Source organism: Glycine soja, chromosome 8, assembly GCF_004193775.1.
Source record: "Glycine soja cultivar W05 chromosome 8, ASM419377v2, whole genome shotgun sequence".
In the NCBI taxonomy this organism is placed as follows: domain Eukaryota; kingdom Viridiplantae; phylum Streptophyta; class Magnoliopsida; order Fabales; family Fabaceae; genus Glycine; species Glycine soja.
This window is the reverse complement of record NC_041009.1, coordinates 38,037,104-38,051,670: the sequence shown is the minus strand read 5'-3', so window position 1 is coordinate 38,051,670 and position 14,567 is coordinate 38,037,104. Positions and strand designations below refer to the sequence as shown.

The 14,567-nt window shown below is 32.8% G+C and overlaps 1 protein-coding gene across 7 annotated transcripts; it reads right to left on the bottom strand.

Annotated features, from left to right (window-relative positions):
* Positions 1 to 4,923: 4,923 nt before the first annotated feature.
* On the bottom strand, positions 4,924 to 13,655 carry LOC114423078 (EH domain-containing protein 2-like). 7 transcript variants are annotated; one of them, XM_028389689.1, is made up of 13 exons: positions 13,503 to 13,655; positions 13,266 to 13,414; positions 13,108 to 13,171; positions 12,930 to 12,985; positions 12,796 to 12,828; positions 11,952 to 12,001; positions 11,636 to 11,764; positions 10,742 to 10,882; positions 10,133 to 10,408; positions 8,422 to 8,532; positions 7,823 to 7,910; positions 7,621 to 7,704; positions 4,924 to 5,399 (listed from the first exon to the last, which is right to left on the bottom strand). In XM_028389689.1, exons 1-8 carry the CDS (start codon positions 13,603 to 13,605, stop codon positions 10,861 to 10,863), a joined length of 606 nt encoding a protein of 201 aa, XP_028245490.1. In that variant the 5' UTR covers positions 13,606 to 13,655; the 3' UTR covers positions 4,924 to 5,399; positions 7,621 to 7,704; positions 7,823 to 7,910; positions 8,422 to 8,532; positions 10,133 to 10,408; positions 10,742 to 10,860. The 7 variants fall into 7 exon arrangements, 4 of the variants coding, with proteins under 4 accessions (XP_028245490.1, XP_028245492.1, XP_028245491.1 ...); XM_028389691.1 differs by having other exon boundaries at positions 13,114 to 13,171; XR_003668789.1 differs by lacking the exon at positions 13,108 to 13,171 and having other exon boundaries at positions 11,952 to 12,683.
* Positions 13,656 to 14,567: the final 912 nt, after the last annotated feature.

Below are 14,567 nucleotides of genomic sequence, written 5' to 3'. Positions count from 1 at the left end.
GATATTTCAGATTCCTTAGAAGATACACATATTCATGGAAATGACTCTAAAGAAAAAGATGAAGGAAGCAATGAGGATTCTCAAGATAATGGGGCTAGAGGAAATAATGAACTTCCAAGAGAATGGAAAGCCTCAAGAGATCATCCCCTCGACAACATTATTGGTGATATATCAAAAGGGGTAACAACTAGACATTCTCTTAAAGATTTATGCAATAATATGGCTTTTGTATCTATGATTGAACCTAAAAATATAAAAGAAGCCATAGTAGATGATAACTGGATAATTACCATGCAAGAAGAACTGAATCAATTTGAAAAAAATAATGTGTGGAAACTAGTAGAAAAACCTGAAAATTATCCTGTCATAGGAACGAAATGGGTTTTTAGAAATAAATTAGATGAACATGGCATAATTATTAGAAATAAGGCTAGGTTAGTAGCAAAAGGGTATAATCAAGAAGAGGGAATAGACTATGAAGAAACATATGCTCCAGTTGCAAGATTAGAAGTCATTAGAATGCTCTTAGCATATGCATCCATAATGAATTTTAAACTTTATCAAGTGGATGTTAAAAGTGCTTTTCTAAATGGTTTAATTCAAGAAGAAGTATATGTTGAACAACCCCCAGGCTTTGAAATCCCGGATAAACCAAATCATGTTTATAAATTGCAAAAGGCTCTTTATGGTTTGAAACAAGCCCCTAGGGCGTGGTATGAACGTTTAAGTAATTTTCTCCTAGAAAAAGAATTTTCTAGAGGAAAAGTGGATACCACATTATTCATAAAGAGAAAGCATAATGATATTTTGTTGGTTCAAATATATGTTGATGATATAATTTTTGGATCTACTAATGATTCATTGTGCAAGGAGTTTTCCCTTGATATGCAAAGTGAATTTGAAATGTCAATGATGGGAGAACTAAAGTACTTCCTGGGATTACAAATCAAGCAAACTCAAGAAGGTATATTCATCAATCAAGCCAAGTACTACAAGGAATTGATCAAAAGATTTGGGATGGAAAGTGCAAAACACATGGCTACACCGATGAGCACTAGTTGTTACTTAGATAAAGATGAATCTGGTCAATCTATAGACATGAAACAATATCAAGGTATGATCGGATCTCTTCTCTATTTATCTGCTAGTAGACCTGATATTATGTTTAGTGTATGCATGTGTGCTAGGTTTCAATCCAACCCCAAACAATCACATTTGAGTGCAGTTAAGAGAATAATGAGATATCTATTAGGTACAATAAATTTAGGATTATGGTATCCTAAGAACTCAACATGTAACTTAATAGGATATTCTGATTCTGACTTTGCCGGATCTAAAACTGATAGAAAAAGCACAAGTGGAACTTGTCAATTCATTGGATCCGCTCTTGTCTCATGGCATAGTAAGAACCAAAATAGTGTTGCTTTATCCACTGCTGAAGCGGAATATATTTCTGCCAGCAGTTGTTGTGCACAAATTTTATGGATGAAGCAACAATTATCTGACTATGGTATCCTTCTTGATCGTATACCTATTAGGTGTGATAATACTAGTGCCATAAATCTATCCAAAAACCCTGTTCAACACTCTAGAACCAAACATATAGAAATTAGACACCATTTTCTTAGAGATCATGTCCTAAAGGGAGATTGTATATTAGAGTTTGTTGATACAAAGAATCAGCTTGCTGATATCTTTACAAAACCTCTCCCAAAAGAAATATTCTTTTCAATAAGAAGAGAATTAGGCCTTTTAGACCTTAGTGATTTGTATAGGTAATTTTTTTTTGAATGATTGATTGTGTTTTGATTGAGTATGACGCTTGTGTTGTTTAATTTAATTTACTTTTTGTTAGTATAATTAATTATTAAGATAGTATAAGTTTTTAGACTTAGAAATAAGTTTTTCTTTTAGGAAAAGGCTATTTTTTGTTCTGGTAATCGATTACATGAATACTGTAATCGATTACACTAGAACAGATGGCTTGTAATCGATTACAGTATTCATGTAATCGATTACCAGTAGGCTGCCTCCTCCTGTAATCGATTACCATTACTTGTAATCGATTACCACGCGTCCTGCTCTATAAATATCACATTTTCCAGAAATCCCTGCGCAGCCCCTTTTCTCTTGCAACGTTCCTCCATTCCCAAACCTCCAAACCTTCGTATCTCACTCATTTCTTCATCAAATCAACTCCCGTAAATTGCAATCTTCTTCTTTTTCATTTTTCTTTTGATTTCACCGATTGAAATATGCAAAAACTCCTTCAAATGGCAGAATCGTCAAAGAAATGAAAGGGTTCTTCCGCCTCCGCTTCGGTTTCAAGAGCTCATCGTTCCGGAGCCACTAGCGCATCCACAACACCAATTCCACCCTCATTGTCCTCTTCCCTATTGTTTTCTTCCGAAGAACAGCAGAAACGGTACTCAAATCTTTTCTCATCTCGTTCCATTATCGACCCTAAGTTTATTGATATGGAATTCTTTTCTGATGAAACCTTTGATTGCATTCAAGCCTTTCAGAACTTAGGTCTTATACCTTTTATGTCATTATAATTGCCTATCTATCCTGAATTGGTTAAAGCTTTTTATTGTAATCTTGAAATTCAGGACAACACTCTGATTTCTGAGGTTTTTGGGATAAAAATGGTCATTGACCAGTCCCTTTTCCATGACTTAACCAAATTAACCAGTGACGGTGTACCATTTGAAGGTACACTGAATGACGACTGGAAATTTGATTTCTCTGCACATGATGCCCGCCAGTTGGTTTGCACCAACAATGCAGATATGATCGGACGTCTTCTTGCCGGGTCATTGGCTTTTGAAAGCCGCATCCTTCACTATTTAATTGTGCGTATTCTGCTTCCACGGTCTTCCAACCTTGCCCAGGTTTCTGAGGAAGATCTAATTATCATGTGGGCCTTTCATACAGGGCGTCAACTTAACTGGGCACACTTAATCAGATATCGCATGCATAAGGCATCGCGATTAAATGCTCCACTACCATATCCACAGCTTGTTACTCTCTTTCTTCGTCATTTTGGAATTCCTCTTGATTCTGAATCTTATATTCCAATCAAGAGATCCTTTTTAATTGGTGCTGTTGTGATTGCTTCTTTTGGCTATCGCAAAGAGCGTGATGGCTCTTGGGTCAAAAAGGGCGTTCCACCCGCTGATGATGAAGGCCACCTACTAGTTGAAGATAATTCCACTCTTCTTCAAAGGCTTATGGACAAGTTTGATGGACTTCAGACTTTTGTTGGTGACAAGATTGATGCCATGGAATTGCAAGTTGACATGCGGTTCGATGCTATGGAATCAAGGATCACTAGAGTTGAAGAAGATGTCTCCTTCATCCGAACTTGCTTTGATCCACCACCACCGCCGCCTTCATCCTCTTAGATTATATGTTATTATTCTACCTTAGTTTTATTAGTAGTTAAGTATTATTAGTACTTTGTTTTATCGTCGTGTATTTGGCTTTTTGTTCTAGTTATCGTAGTCTTGCACTATTATTATAATTCTCGCTTTTGTTTTGGTTAATTATGACGCTGTATGGATTTATTTTGATTTAATGGTTGGCTTTGTTTGGATATTTATTGTGTTAATGTTTGGATATTGATTGTTTTGCTCTAGTTCTTTTTGATGTTGCCAAAGGGGGAGAGAACTTGGGAGAGCACATATGGGTTAGAAATTTATTAGAAATTTATCAATAACAAAAGTTAGGCATACATGCCAAAAGATAGGGGGAGTAAGGGTTGTGTGAACGTGCTATCATCTTGTATATAGCCTGTCTTGATTTCAGGTATTGTCATCATCAAAAAGGGGGAGATTGTAGACAAAGGATCAAGCTGAATGTTTTGATGATGCCAAAGGATTACATGAATCACATGCTTCTCAAAGATTTATTCAAGACAAAGATATTCAAGATGAATGATCAAGACAGTCTCTAGAGTCTTAGGAAGGGTATATTAAATAGGAAGGGAATTCCAATTGAATTCGCAAAAGGTTTGGCCAAGAAATCTAAGTTAAAAAGGTTTTTTCAACAGATTTACTCTCTGGTAATCGATTACCAGAGGATGTAATCGATTACCAGTGGCCAAAAACGATTTACAACAGCTATTAAATTTGAATTCAAAATTTGTACTGTGTAATCGATTACACATATATGGTAATCGATTACCAGCAGTTATTGAACGTTTTTAATTCAAATTTTAAAGCTTGTAATCGATTACACGCATACTGTAATCGATTACCAGAGAAGTTTTTCAGAAAATATTCTCAATAGTCACATCTTTTTACTTGATTCTTGAATGGCTGTCAAAGGCCTATATATGTGTGACTTGGGACATGAATTTGCAAAGAGTTTTTCAGAACAAAAAGGTCTTATCCTCTTAAAAAGCAAATAGTTTTATCCTCTTACAAATTCCTTGGCCAAATTACTTGTGATTCAATAAGGAATTATTTGAGTGCTCAAATTGTTCAATCTATCTCTTCCAAGAGAGATTTCTTCTTTTCTTCTTCTTCATTCCAAAAAAAAAAGGATTAAGAGACCGAGGATCTCTTGTTGTGAAAGAATTCTAAACACAAAGGAAGGGTTGTCCTTGTGTGTTTAGAACTTGTAAAAGGAATTTACATGATAGTGGAACTCTCAAGCGGGTTGCTTAGGGACTGGACGTAGGCACAAGGGTGTGGCCGAACCAGTATAAATATGAGTTTGCATTTTCTCTTCCCTTAAACTCCTTTATTTATTATTGATTTATATTCATATTCAAATTGTTCTATTTGAATCAATATTTAAGAAATTCATTATTAAGGGAATTTATAACTTGAATAGAAAGTGAAATAGAATTTCAATTGGGGAAATAAGTTGTAATATCTTAATTCAACCCCCCCTTCTTAAGATATCTGAGACCACTTGTCCAACATACACGACCATGTGCATGTATCTTGTTTCGTGAGTATCACTTAGAGATTAGCTCATATCTCATAGTGGCAATCCCACCACCATATTCACTAGGTGAATCCTCAATAAGTGGTTTGTGACTTCCACCCCTACAATAATTGTCATCGAATTCATTAAGAGATATTTTTTTTATAAAAAATACACATATATAAACACTTCAACCTTAATATTGCCACAATTTACAATACACCTCGTCATAGGAATGAGAAACGGAACAACTCCACAAAATTTTATTTTGGTGTACTTTAGTCAACAAACAATTTCGTTGTTACCCGTTGAACTCCATTCATGGGATCACCAATCACACGGAGATGGTTGTCCATTGTTGTAACTAAATAATGGGCTCTAGTCCCATTCCCCTCAACGGCTCAAGTACTTGTTGACGCGTCAATCCTTTTGTAAGCGGATCCGCAATATTATTTTCTAACCTGACAAAGTCAAGAGAAATGACACCATGAGAAATCAAATTTTTGATAGACTTATGTCTCACTCTTAAATGTCTTCTTTTTTCATTAAATTTTTTGCTAGTAACTTTAGATATAACAACTTGACTATCACAATGCATTGGAATTAGAGGTATAGGCTTATTCAACAATGGCAAATCACATAACAAATTTTTAAGAAACTTAGCCTTACTAGTAGCAGTATCTAAGACAATAATTTCTGCTTCCATGGTAGAACATGAAATAATAATTTGTTTAGTAGATTTTCATAATACTGCACCACTAGCTAAAGTAAAAACATAACCACTTGTTGATTTTATTTCATCGGAAATTCAATTTGCATCACTAAACCCCTCAATTACTACATGAAAACATGTATAATGAATGTCATAATTAATGATTCCTTTAATGTATCTAAAAACTCTTTCTAATGCAATCCAATGAGAATGATCAGGATTATTAGTATACCTTCCTAATTTACCAACTGCATATGTAATGTCAGGCCTAGAGAAGTTTGTCAAATGCAACAAAGAACCAATAATTTGAGAATATTTATGTGAAGAAATTCCTTTACTCAAATTTTTCTTTAACTTGATGGATGAGTCATAAGGAGTAAAAACAAGTTTCACATAAAAATAATTAAACTTCTTCAATAACTTTTCAACATAGTGTAATTGGGTTAAAACCATGCCATCATTTTTCTTTATTATCCAAAATCACATCTACAGGACCAAGGTCCTTCAAATCAAAATTTTTAGACAAGAAAGACTTCACATCATTTATGAAATGGATATTACTACCAAATATCAATATGTCATCCACATACAAACATAAAATGACACATCCATTATCATCAAATTGTTTCACATACACACATTTATCACTATTATTAATTTGAAAATCATACGAAAGAACAATTTGATCAAACTTTTTGTGCCATTGCTTTGGAGCTTGTTTCAAACCATATAAAGATTTAACAATCAAGAATCTATAAGTAATACTATGCAAAGAATATCCAACAAAACATAATCAATAGTTTTTGGTCTAATTTTCCTTTTCTTATTAATAGGAATGCTAACCTTTGCTAGACGCTCCCACATGTTAAGATATTTCAGATTTGATTCTCTTTTTTCTCCACAGCTCATAAGGGGTTTTTTAAAAAAATTTATAAGGTACCATATTAAAAATACAACATGTAGAATATAAAGCTTCATCCAAGTGTTCATTTTATTGCTTTGTGTGTTGTATTTTCACATGTTTATTTTTTTAGAAAGAGGCTACATATATAGAGACAACCAGTCACCAACGTGTAGCAAGAAAATACTTGTAGCAATAGCAATAACGTTAAACAATAGAAATTAAAAACCAAACAACAAACTTTCTAATTTTAAAGACTTGTAACGTTCATACAAAAGTTTGACCAAGTAAAAGATAACTTCCTAACATAAGAATGAAAATAGTGAGATGCTTTTAGTTTTTCACGGAAACTAATTCTAAAAGCATTTTATCTTTAAAAAACATAATTGATAAAGAAAATATATTTTAATTTTAAATTATAAGAAAATATTTTCCAACAATCTCCCACTAATTTAAAATTTAAGGAAATGAAATAATATAATAAAAACATTTTTAATGGAGCATAATATATTCTTTTTTTACTAAAAAGAGACTCAATCATATCCATTAGAGACATTGTGATAAAACAGAATGTTAAAAGACTATATAAGAAGAAAGTAGATTTTTCTCTCTAAGACGGTTAGAAAATTAAAATAAAATAAAAGAAATAAATAAAAAGAAAATGAAAAGCTTTGAATTAAATAACATAATAGTAGCAAAATAACTTTAATTGGCAGAATTCATGAATCAACAATCCACTATATCATACAATAAGCACAAAGAAAAAATAAATCATTCAATTATTTAGAAACATGCTGGTTGTTATATCTCCAGTCCTTCACTTTTTTTAATATAAACATGCCTAAAATCATTCAAGTATAAAATATCAACCACTAGCTAGTTCTAAAGATGTTGCACTAATGTATGAAAATTTTCAATTATTTAGAAGTTATAACTGCTAGTTTTGAACTACTTAATTGGCTATAATCAAATTTAGTGTGTACTTGCTTCATTTATATGAAAGAGTCATCACTTATCAAACTAGAACATTGGTAATGAACAATTTATACAGAACACCCCTTGAAATTACCTTTTTGACCATTTTGTTCACAAGATCCTTTTGCTTTATCCCAACTGCCATTGCAAACAAATTGGTTGATGCATTTTCCTTATTCTGTTCAAATGTGTGCAAGTCAAAACATAACCACAAGAGGAAAGAAAAATAACCAGGAGAAGAATAGCATAAAAGAGAATGCAAACTGAGGCTGAACTCAATTAAAGAGACTACTTACAAAAATATCTATATAGTGTAGAAATTGTAGAGGTTAATGCGGCTTAGGCTCACAAAATCAGAATATGTAAGCAATTGCAAATTTTCTCCTGATAAAACACAGCAGAATATTTGAACAGATTATTCTTGACTCTTGCTTTAGTATATTTTTACTAACACCGGAAATAAACATACATGCTAGTTATTCTTAACATTATTAACTTTGCAAAGTACCCAATCCCTATAGTTAAGTTTCTAACACAAGCTGAGTTTGTGGGAGAAGATCTGGAATCGATCCCCACATAATACAATCTTGAAAAGGGCTGTAGAGCTTTAAGTGTAATTAAGTTTCGATCAAGGATTAATTTCATAACTGATTCAAAAGACTAAAACTTGTGAAAATATCTTGAGATACCACTTGTAAGCCTAAGATCCTAATTACAATGATATCAAATAAATAAAACTCTGCAAAGTGAAAACAATAGTGACAACATTCATTAGTAGTACTAGTACAAACAAATTTACATTTCCCAAGAATAAAATGTATGACCTTAATACATATCCGTTGCCTCGTAGGTCACAGGACAAAAAGTTGAGTGGTCATGAATGACTGAAACTCACCTCTATTGTCTTAGTCATAGAAAGATCCCACAAATTCCGCATTTCCAAATCAGAAGTGTCGAAGATTATGCCTTCAGGTAATGCATGACTTCCCCCAGGCCTGCACTGATTCTATTAAGCAAAATAAGCAAATATAAGCATCTAAGATGAACATCCCAAACAGTATCAATGAATCAAATACTTTCTAATTTGGTAGTAGAATAAATATTAAGTGGGTGTTTTTCTTTTACTGAATTTATGTATAATGATTAAGTCTTTGTTTAGATAAATATTAATAAAATTTGTTATAAATAGAATTAATTTTATAAAATTGATTTTAAAGTGATACCATTTATGCTTAAATATTTTATTATAAGTTAAAAATAAATAAAATTCAGTATAAAATTTTGATTTAGCTTAAAAGTTATTTTAACTCAACCAATTTTGGATCTAATCAATTCTAAAATTTTCTTTGTTTTCATGAAACTAGACATATAAAATTTATTTAAAATCAATTTTAAATTCTAATCAATTTTGTAACGTAAAATAGAAAATTTTAAACGGACATGTTAAGTTTTTGCTGTTTACTGAAGGCACGGTAAGACGATAAGTTGATAAGTTAGCTGGAGAGGGTCCCAATAACAACTTAGAAAGCAACTTCAGCCGGGGAAGCAATGCAACTATCCAATCCAAGGATTGTAATTAACCCGATAACAAAACAAAACATGAGATCAACATTTTAAAGTGTCAATTTTCTATAAATATTGAAATTTGGAAACATTCACTACTACAAAAAAGACAAACGACGACGGTAAAAAATAACATACAAAGACGGTTTTGTACTATCTTTGAAACTAACGCCATTAAAAATTAAGACTTTCGACAACAATTTTATAAAACCCGTCTTGGAAAAATATTGTCTTGTCTTAGAAAGGTCTAAGACGGTCGTTAACTAAGTAATATCTTAAAAAGATAACTTTTTAAGGGAATCGTTAGCTTTGCAAAGTCTTATAAATGAACATTTTCTTGTCAACGGTTTCTTTTGTACTTCAACAGCTAATTTCGCGAATACTTATAATTTAATAAATTACTTTTTAAGCTACTAATTAACTTTTTAACTAATTTTATCAATCATAATCATAACTTCTTATTTGATTTGATGTAAAAATTGATATTCTACGTGGTTTTGAATAATAAATGTAGAATTGTTTCTACGCTTATAAATTCAAACTTTCTGGTTCTAGCCTCAATCCTTGCTCTTTAAACCCTCCAAATCCGATTAACTCTGTTTCTATTTTTAATCATAAGCATGGTTATATCATTTATTTATAAAATACAGTGCAGTTTACAATATTGCCCTGTATGGTATCGTGGCATATGCACTCTTTAACCTACTTAGTTTGCAACTCAACAAATAGGTGGGCCCAAAGCCCAAAAGATAAGCACAATAGACAATTTCTTTTAATTTTTGAGACCAAAATTGGGGATTTTGTCCAATATAGTATAAAATATGATGGCACTTTTTAAATTAAATACAAACATATTACATCAATTTTATAATTAACTGATGTAGAAAATATATTATCAAATTTAAGGAAACATATTATCAAATAGGGTGAAACTCCAAAATCATTTCTCTAGAAGAAACTCCAAATGAAATTAGACCTTTTTTGATTTGCATGTCTAAGGAAACAAATTATCAAATGTAAGCAAGGGAAAAGAAGGGACTTACTTCTCAAACTTGGGATTCAGTAATTTGATTGGTACTGGCTTTTGTTTCCGCATTTGAAGTGGTCGCCTTAAAGTGTGATGCTTGTCCACTTTCAACTTAATGAGCTCAGCCACATCTTTAATTTTATCTCATAATGCATTTGACATATTTTTCTGTTCTGCTATTTCATTTAATAATTTCAAAATTGGTAGGAATATTTCAGGAAATGAACTTAAGCCTTCATAGACGTTAACGTATCCTTGTAGAGTTTCAATGACTGCAACTAATACACTAGCCCTGTAATCAAAGAATCGTAATTAGCCAACATAAATAAAAACCATAAACCTTCAAAAAGGAATCATCAAGATCTGAACATAGAAATCTTCAATATTAGGAGCATCAATATTAATTAACAAGACTATAGCTATAACACAAAATCTAGATGACCAGCTCTTGATAATGCAACTCAAATACACATCCCTGCATGCCTGCCTAACATTTTTTTCTGTTTTAAAAACACAAAGTGACCCCATTCAAAACCAAGACCGTCAACATAAGAACAACAAGGATGTAACCCTTTTTCTTTCTAGATAATTAATTGGTCGTAACTCGTAACAAATTATTGGTTACCTGAAACTAACATAAGTGAAGAAAGAAGAGTCTTCTGGCATGTCTATTATCTTTGAAGAAATTCAGAGGACTAATCTCATTCACTATATGGTGTATGGATAGGAGAGGCTTGAGAGCTTTCAGTTCCATAAGATGATATAACTGGCATAAAACAAATATGGTCATTTCAGTGTCCATACATAAAACTGTAATACAACCATGAAGTACAACACCACATTCTCAATATTGTACCCCAAATGCAGGGTCGAACTAGCTTGAGAGCTTTCAGTTCCATAAGATGATATAACTGGCATAAAACAAATATGGTCATTTCAGTGTCCATACATAAAACTGTAATACAACCATGAAGTACAACACCACATTCTCAATATTGTACCCCAAATGCAGGGTCGAACTAGGTTATGGATAAACTCAAGTGCTAGCATATCATAATAATCCTCCATTAAATGTTCTTCTACTATCTATTTATTATGTTAAAAGTATAGTATTTAACTAATAAAAGAAAAATGACCCTGTTCCATATTATTTATTGTCAAGAGTAATACAGTCACAAAATTTAGCCTAGATTGGAAAAAGATAAAATGTTAGGGTATTAATATAGGGCATCAGCAGAAAAGTTCAAGAAAATGTACAACAACTGCTTCAATGCACTTGTTTTCTCAAGTGGATTTTGAAGTACAAAAGAAACTGTTTACAAGGAAAGGAGGGTACAGTCTAAATGGAAAGAGAAGAATGATATCACATTTTGCAGCAAACCAAGATACAACACCAATGAAATCACCAGGAGTGTCCACAAATGTTACTTCATCTAACGACTGAAAGAAAATAATTGCTTCAAGTTCAAGCACAAACAATGACAAAATCATTGGAGTTGGAAATATAAATAAAACTCACAGGGTGTGGCATTTGAGAGCATTGGAACTTAGATAAAAATGAACCTCCAAATGTTGCCAGGCCACCAAAAGGCATGTGAGCATCAACAACAATAGTATTTCCAGGAATGCTTCTTTGATCAGGTCCAGACTAAATAAAAAGAGTTTTGAAACAAGCACCATGAGCATGATCAAAATAAAACTTGACAGAATTTAGAAGAAAAAAATGGTAACAATAACATCATGATTTCTATTATTTATCACACATAAATATTTTTCTATATGGACTTTATTGACTTCCAGAGGCAATATGAGAACAAGAATGAAACTTCTTGTACCATGACAACAAGAAATCTATCAGTGGTAGGCTCTGGTCCAACATGTGCTCCTACAAAGTTAAGATCATGAATCAATCAGTCATCAATTTTATGAATGAAGAAATTACTACAATGTTAATGAGAACTAGTACCATGCTCTCAGAAACACAGTTAACAAAATTTAGTACTTTTATTTATACATTGGGTGCAAATGCTACTTACCAACAATGGAGACACATCATACATCTATCTCAAGTAATAATCAACACAAGTGAGAAAAAGTACTGCATTTTTCCCAATAAAAATGTGAACAGAATTGACGACATTCACCAAGCACCTTTGTACCATAAAATCGATCATGTGAATATTGAAGTGTAATTGCACCTTTGCACCCCACAACCCCGTATGTCAATTATTTTGCTTAAACGCTTAATCACGCATTCAAGTGAGCATTATTGGCAGATAAGCTTCAAGGATCTCTCAAAGTCTCAAGTCTCAATCACATAAGAATCAGATGTTCAGATAAAGAGAAATTATCAATTCATCTCCAAAATAATGAACATACAACACCAACAAGGCAAAAACTAAATGAACAAAATGGAATGCACAGCATGGAATCATGTAGCTTGGAAATTTGAATTTCATGAAAACCAAGACAGACTCTAGATTTGAGAATAAACAACAGGATTCACTTTCTTTAAGATTTTGAACCAAACCACCGGTTAGTTGGGAACACTTGAGGCTGAGGAGTCCCTGTATATTATCAGTAAAACAATCCAATCAAATAGTATTTATTAAAAGAATACAATAATATAACTAATTAATAAAAGAATAAAAATATTAAGTTGCATATCTAACCATTTACCTCCGGCGGGGCATTAATTGTTAAACTCATTTGCTGGGAAAAAGAACAATAAGGAAAGGAATCAATAGAATTAATTAACACAATCTATTTATTTGATAAATAAAGCATAAGATAAGATGAAAAACACAACTTACTGCTACTAAAGCATCGAGTCCTTCCAATACGGGAGGTTTAATATTTTCCTTGTCAACTGTAATAAAGGGAAATAGAGCTATGAATTACCATCGCATGTATCACATTCATATAGCATCCAAGTTATAAATAAACTCATTTTAGCAATTTCTAATGAAGAGGGGAAAATTATGAAAGTACACTTGCTTTGCGTTTTGAGGATATCTGAGTTAAGTTCTTGCCCTACTTGTGCTAGTGAAACCAACTGTTTATAACAATGAAAATTGAATTCAAAAGCCAGCGGGAATCAGATATGTCACGAGATGAAACGAAACGAAATGATGATTAAAATGTGAAACCTGCATTGCAGTAACAAACTCCGTGAAGCCCAAAAACCCTTGTCTTTTGACATCGGCGAGAGCCCAGAGTCGCTTCAGTTGAGAGCGCGACAAGTTGGAGAGAGCGAAGAACTTTGTGGTGTCATTCCCAGAGATTCGACCATCTCCATCTACCGTTCAATTCCAAATTTCCAAATCAAAATGAATTGTTTCAATCTCAAACTCTGAAGTGAGCAAAATTATTGAAAAAAGACTAACCTGAATCTGCCAAATTAAACCATTCCTGATACGTCTTTGTTTCCTCTTTCGAACGCGATTCGATCTTCATCTTCGTCGCGATTTTCTTTTTACCTAAACGCATGAGGCAACGGTGGAAACTGTGACATCCTGAAATTTCTATTCAGAATTTTGTAAGCGATATATTTTAAATAATTATATATATAAGTATTATTCAATATATATATATATATATATATATATATATATATATATATATATTCTTGGAAGAAGTATGTACATTGGGGGAAAGATACGCGGGTTAGGCTAATTAACGAAGAGTAGTCCATAACTGGACAGTTATAGATTAATTCTCAATTAATTAGTCTAAAAATTATCGTTTTGTGTGCAACTAAAAATTTAAAAAAACCAACCTTTGAACCACGCTCAGGGTTTCATTCTGAGTGTTTTGATATATATATTGTCTACTTTCGAAAACGAGCCCCGACGGGTGCAGAGAAACGCGATGGACTGGAACCAGAGAAGCGGCATGCAAATCGAGGCAGAATTTTAGCATTCAAAAGGTCAAATTTTTCTCTCCTTGTGGCTGAGTATGAAGTCACATCAAGAGAAAAGTGGGCCCCTTTTTGCTCCACTCAAAATGGGACAAGTGACAAGTGCTTTAAAAAAAATAATAGGAAAAAGAAAATCATTTTTTTTCTTAAAAAGCCACATTCTTTCTCTTCACTCAGCAGAAAATTTAGAAGCTCTTCTTCTCATCTCCCACGTTGCTTTTCTTCTCCCTTTCTCCTCCACCATTGTTGCCCATTAAAGCTCCAAACTTTGCTCTTTATTTCTACTCCAAATTGCAAAGGGAAGCCATTTTCAGAGTCGTGAAGCGCACCTCTACGTTGTGGGACTTTGAATTTCAGGTATGAGTGGACTTCTTCTCACATGAAATTCGTGGGTATTGGGTTTTTGGGAGATATGATGGGTAGTTCTACTAGGTTTATGCCTTATGGTAGTTATTTGTGAAGGAATTTGTTGAAAGCATGCTAAACTTGACATGTTTAATGTGAGTAATGCTACCCATTCTGTTTTAGGGTT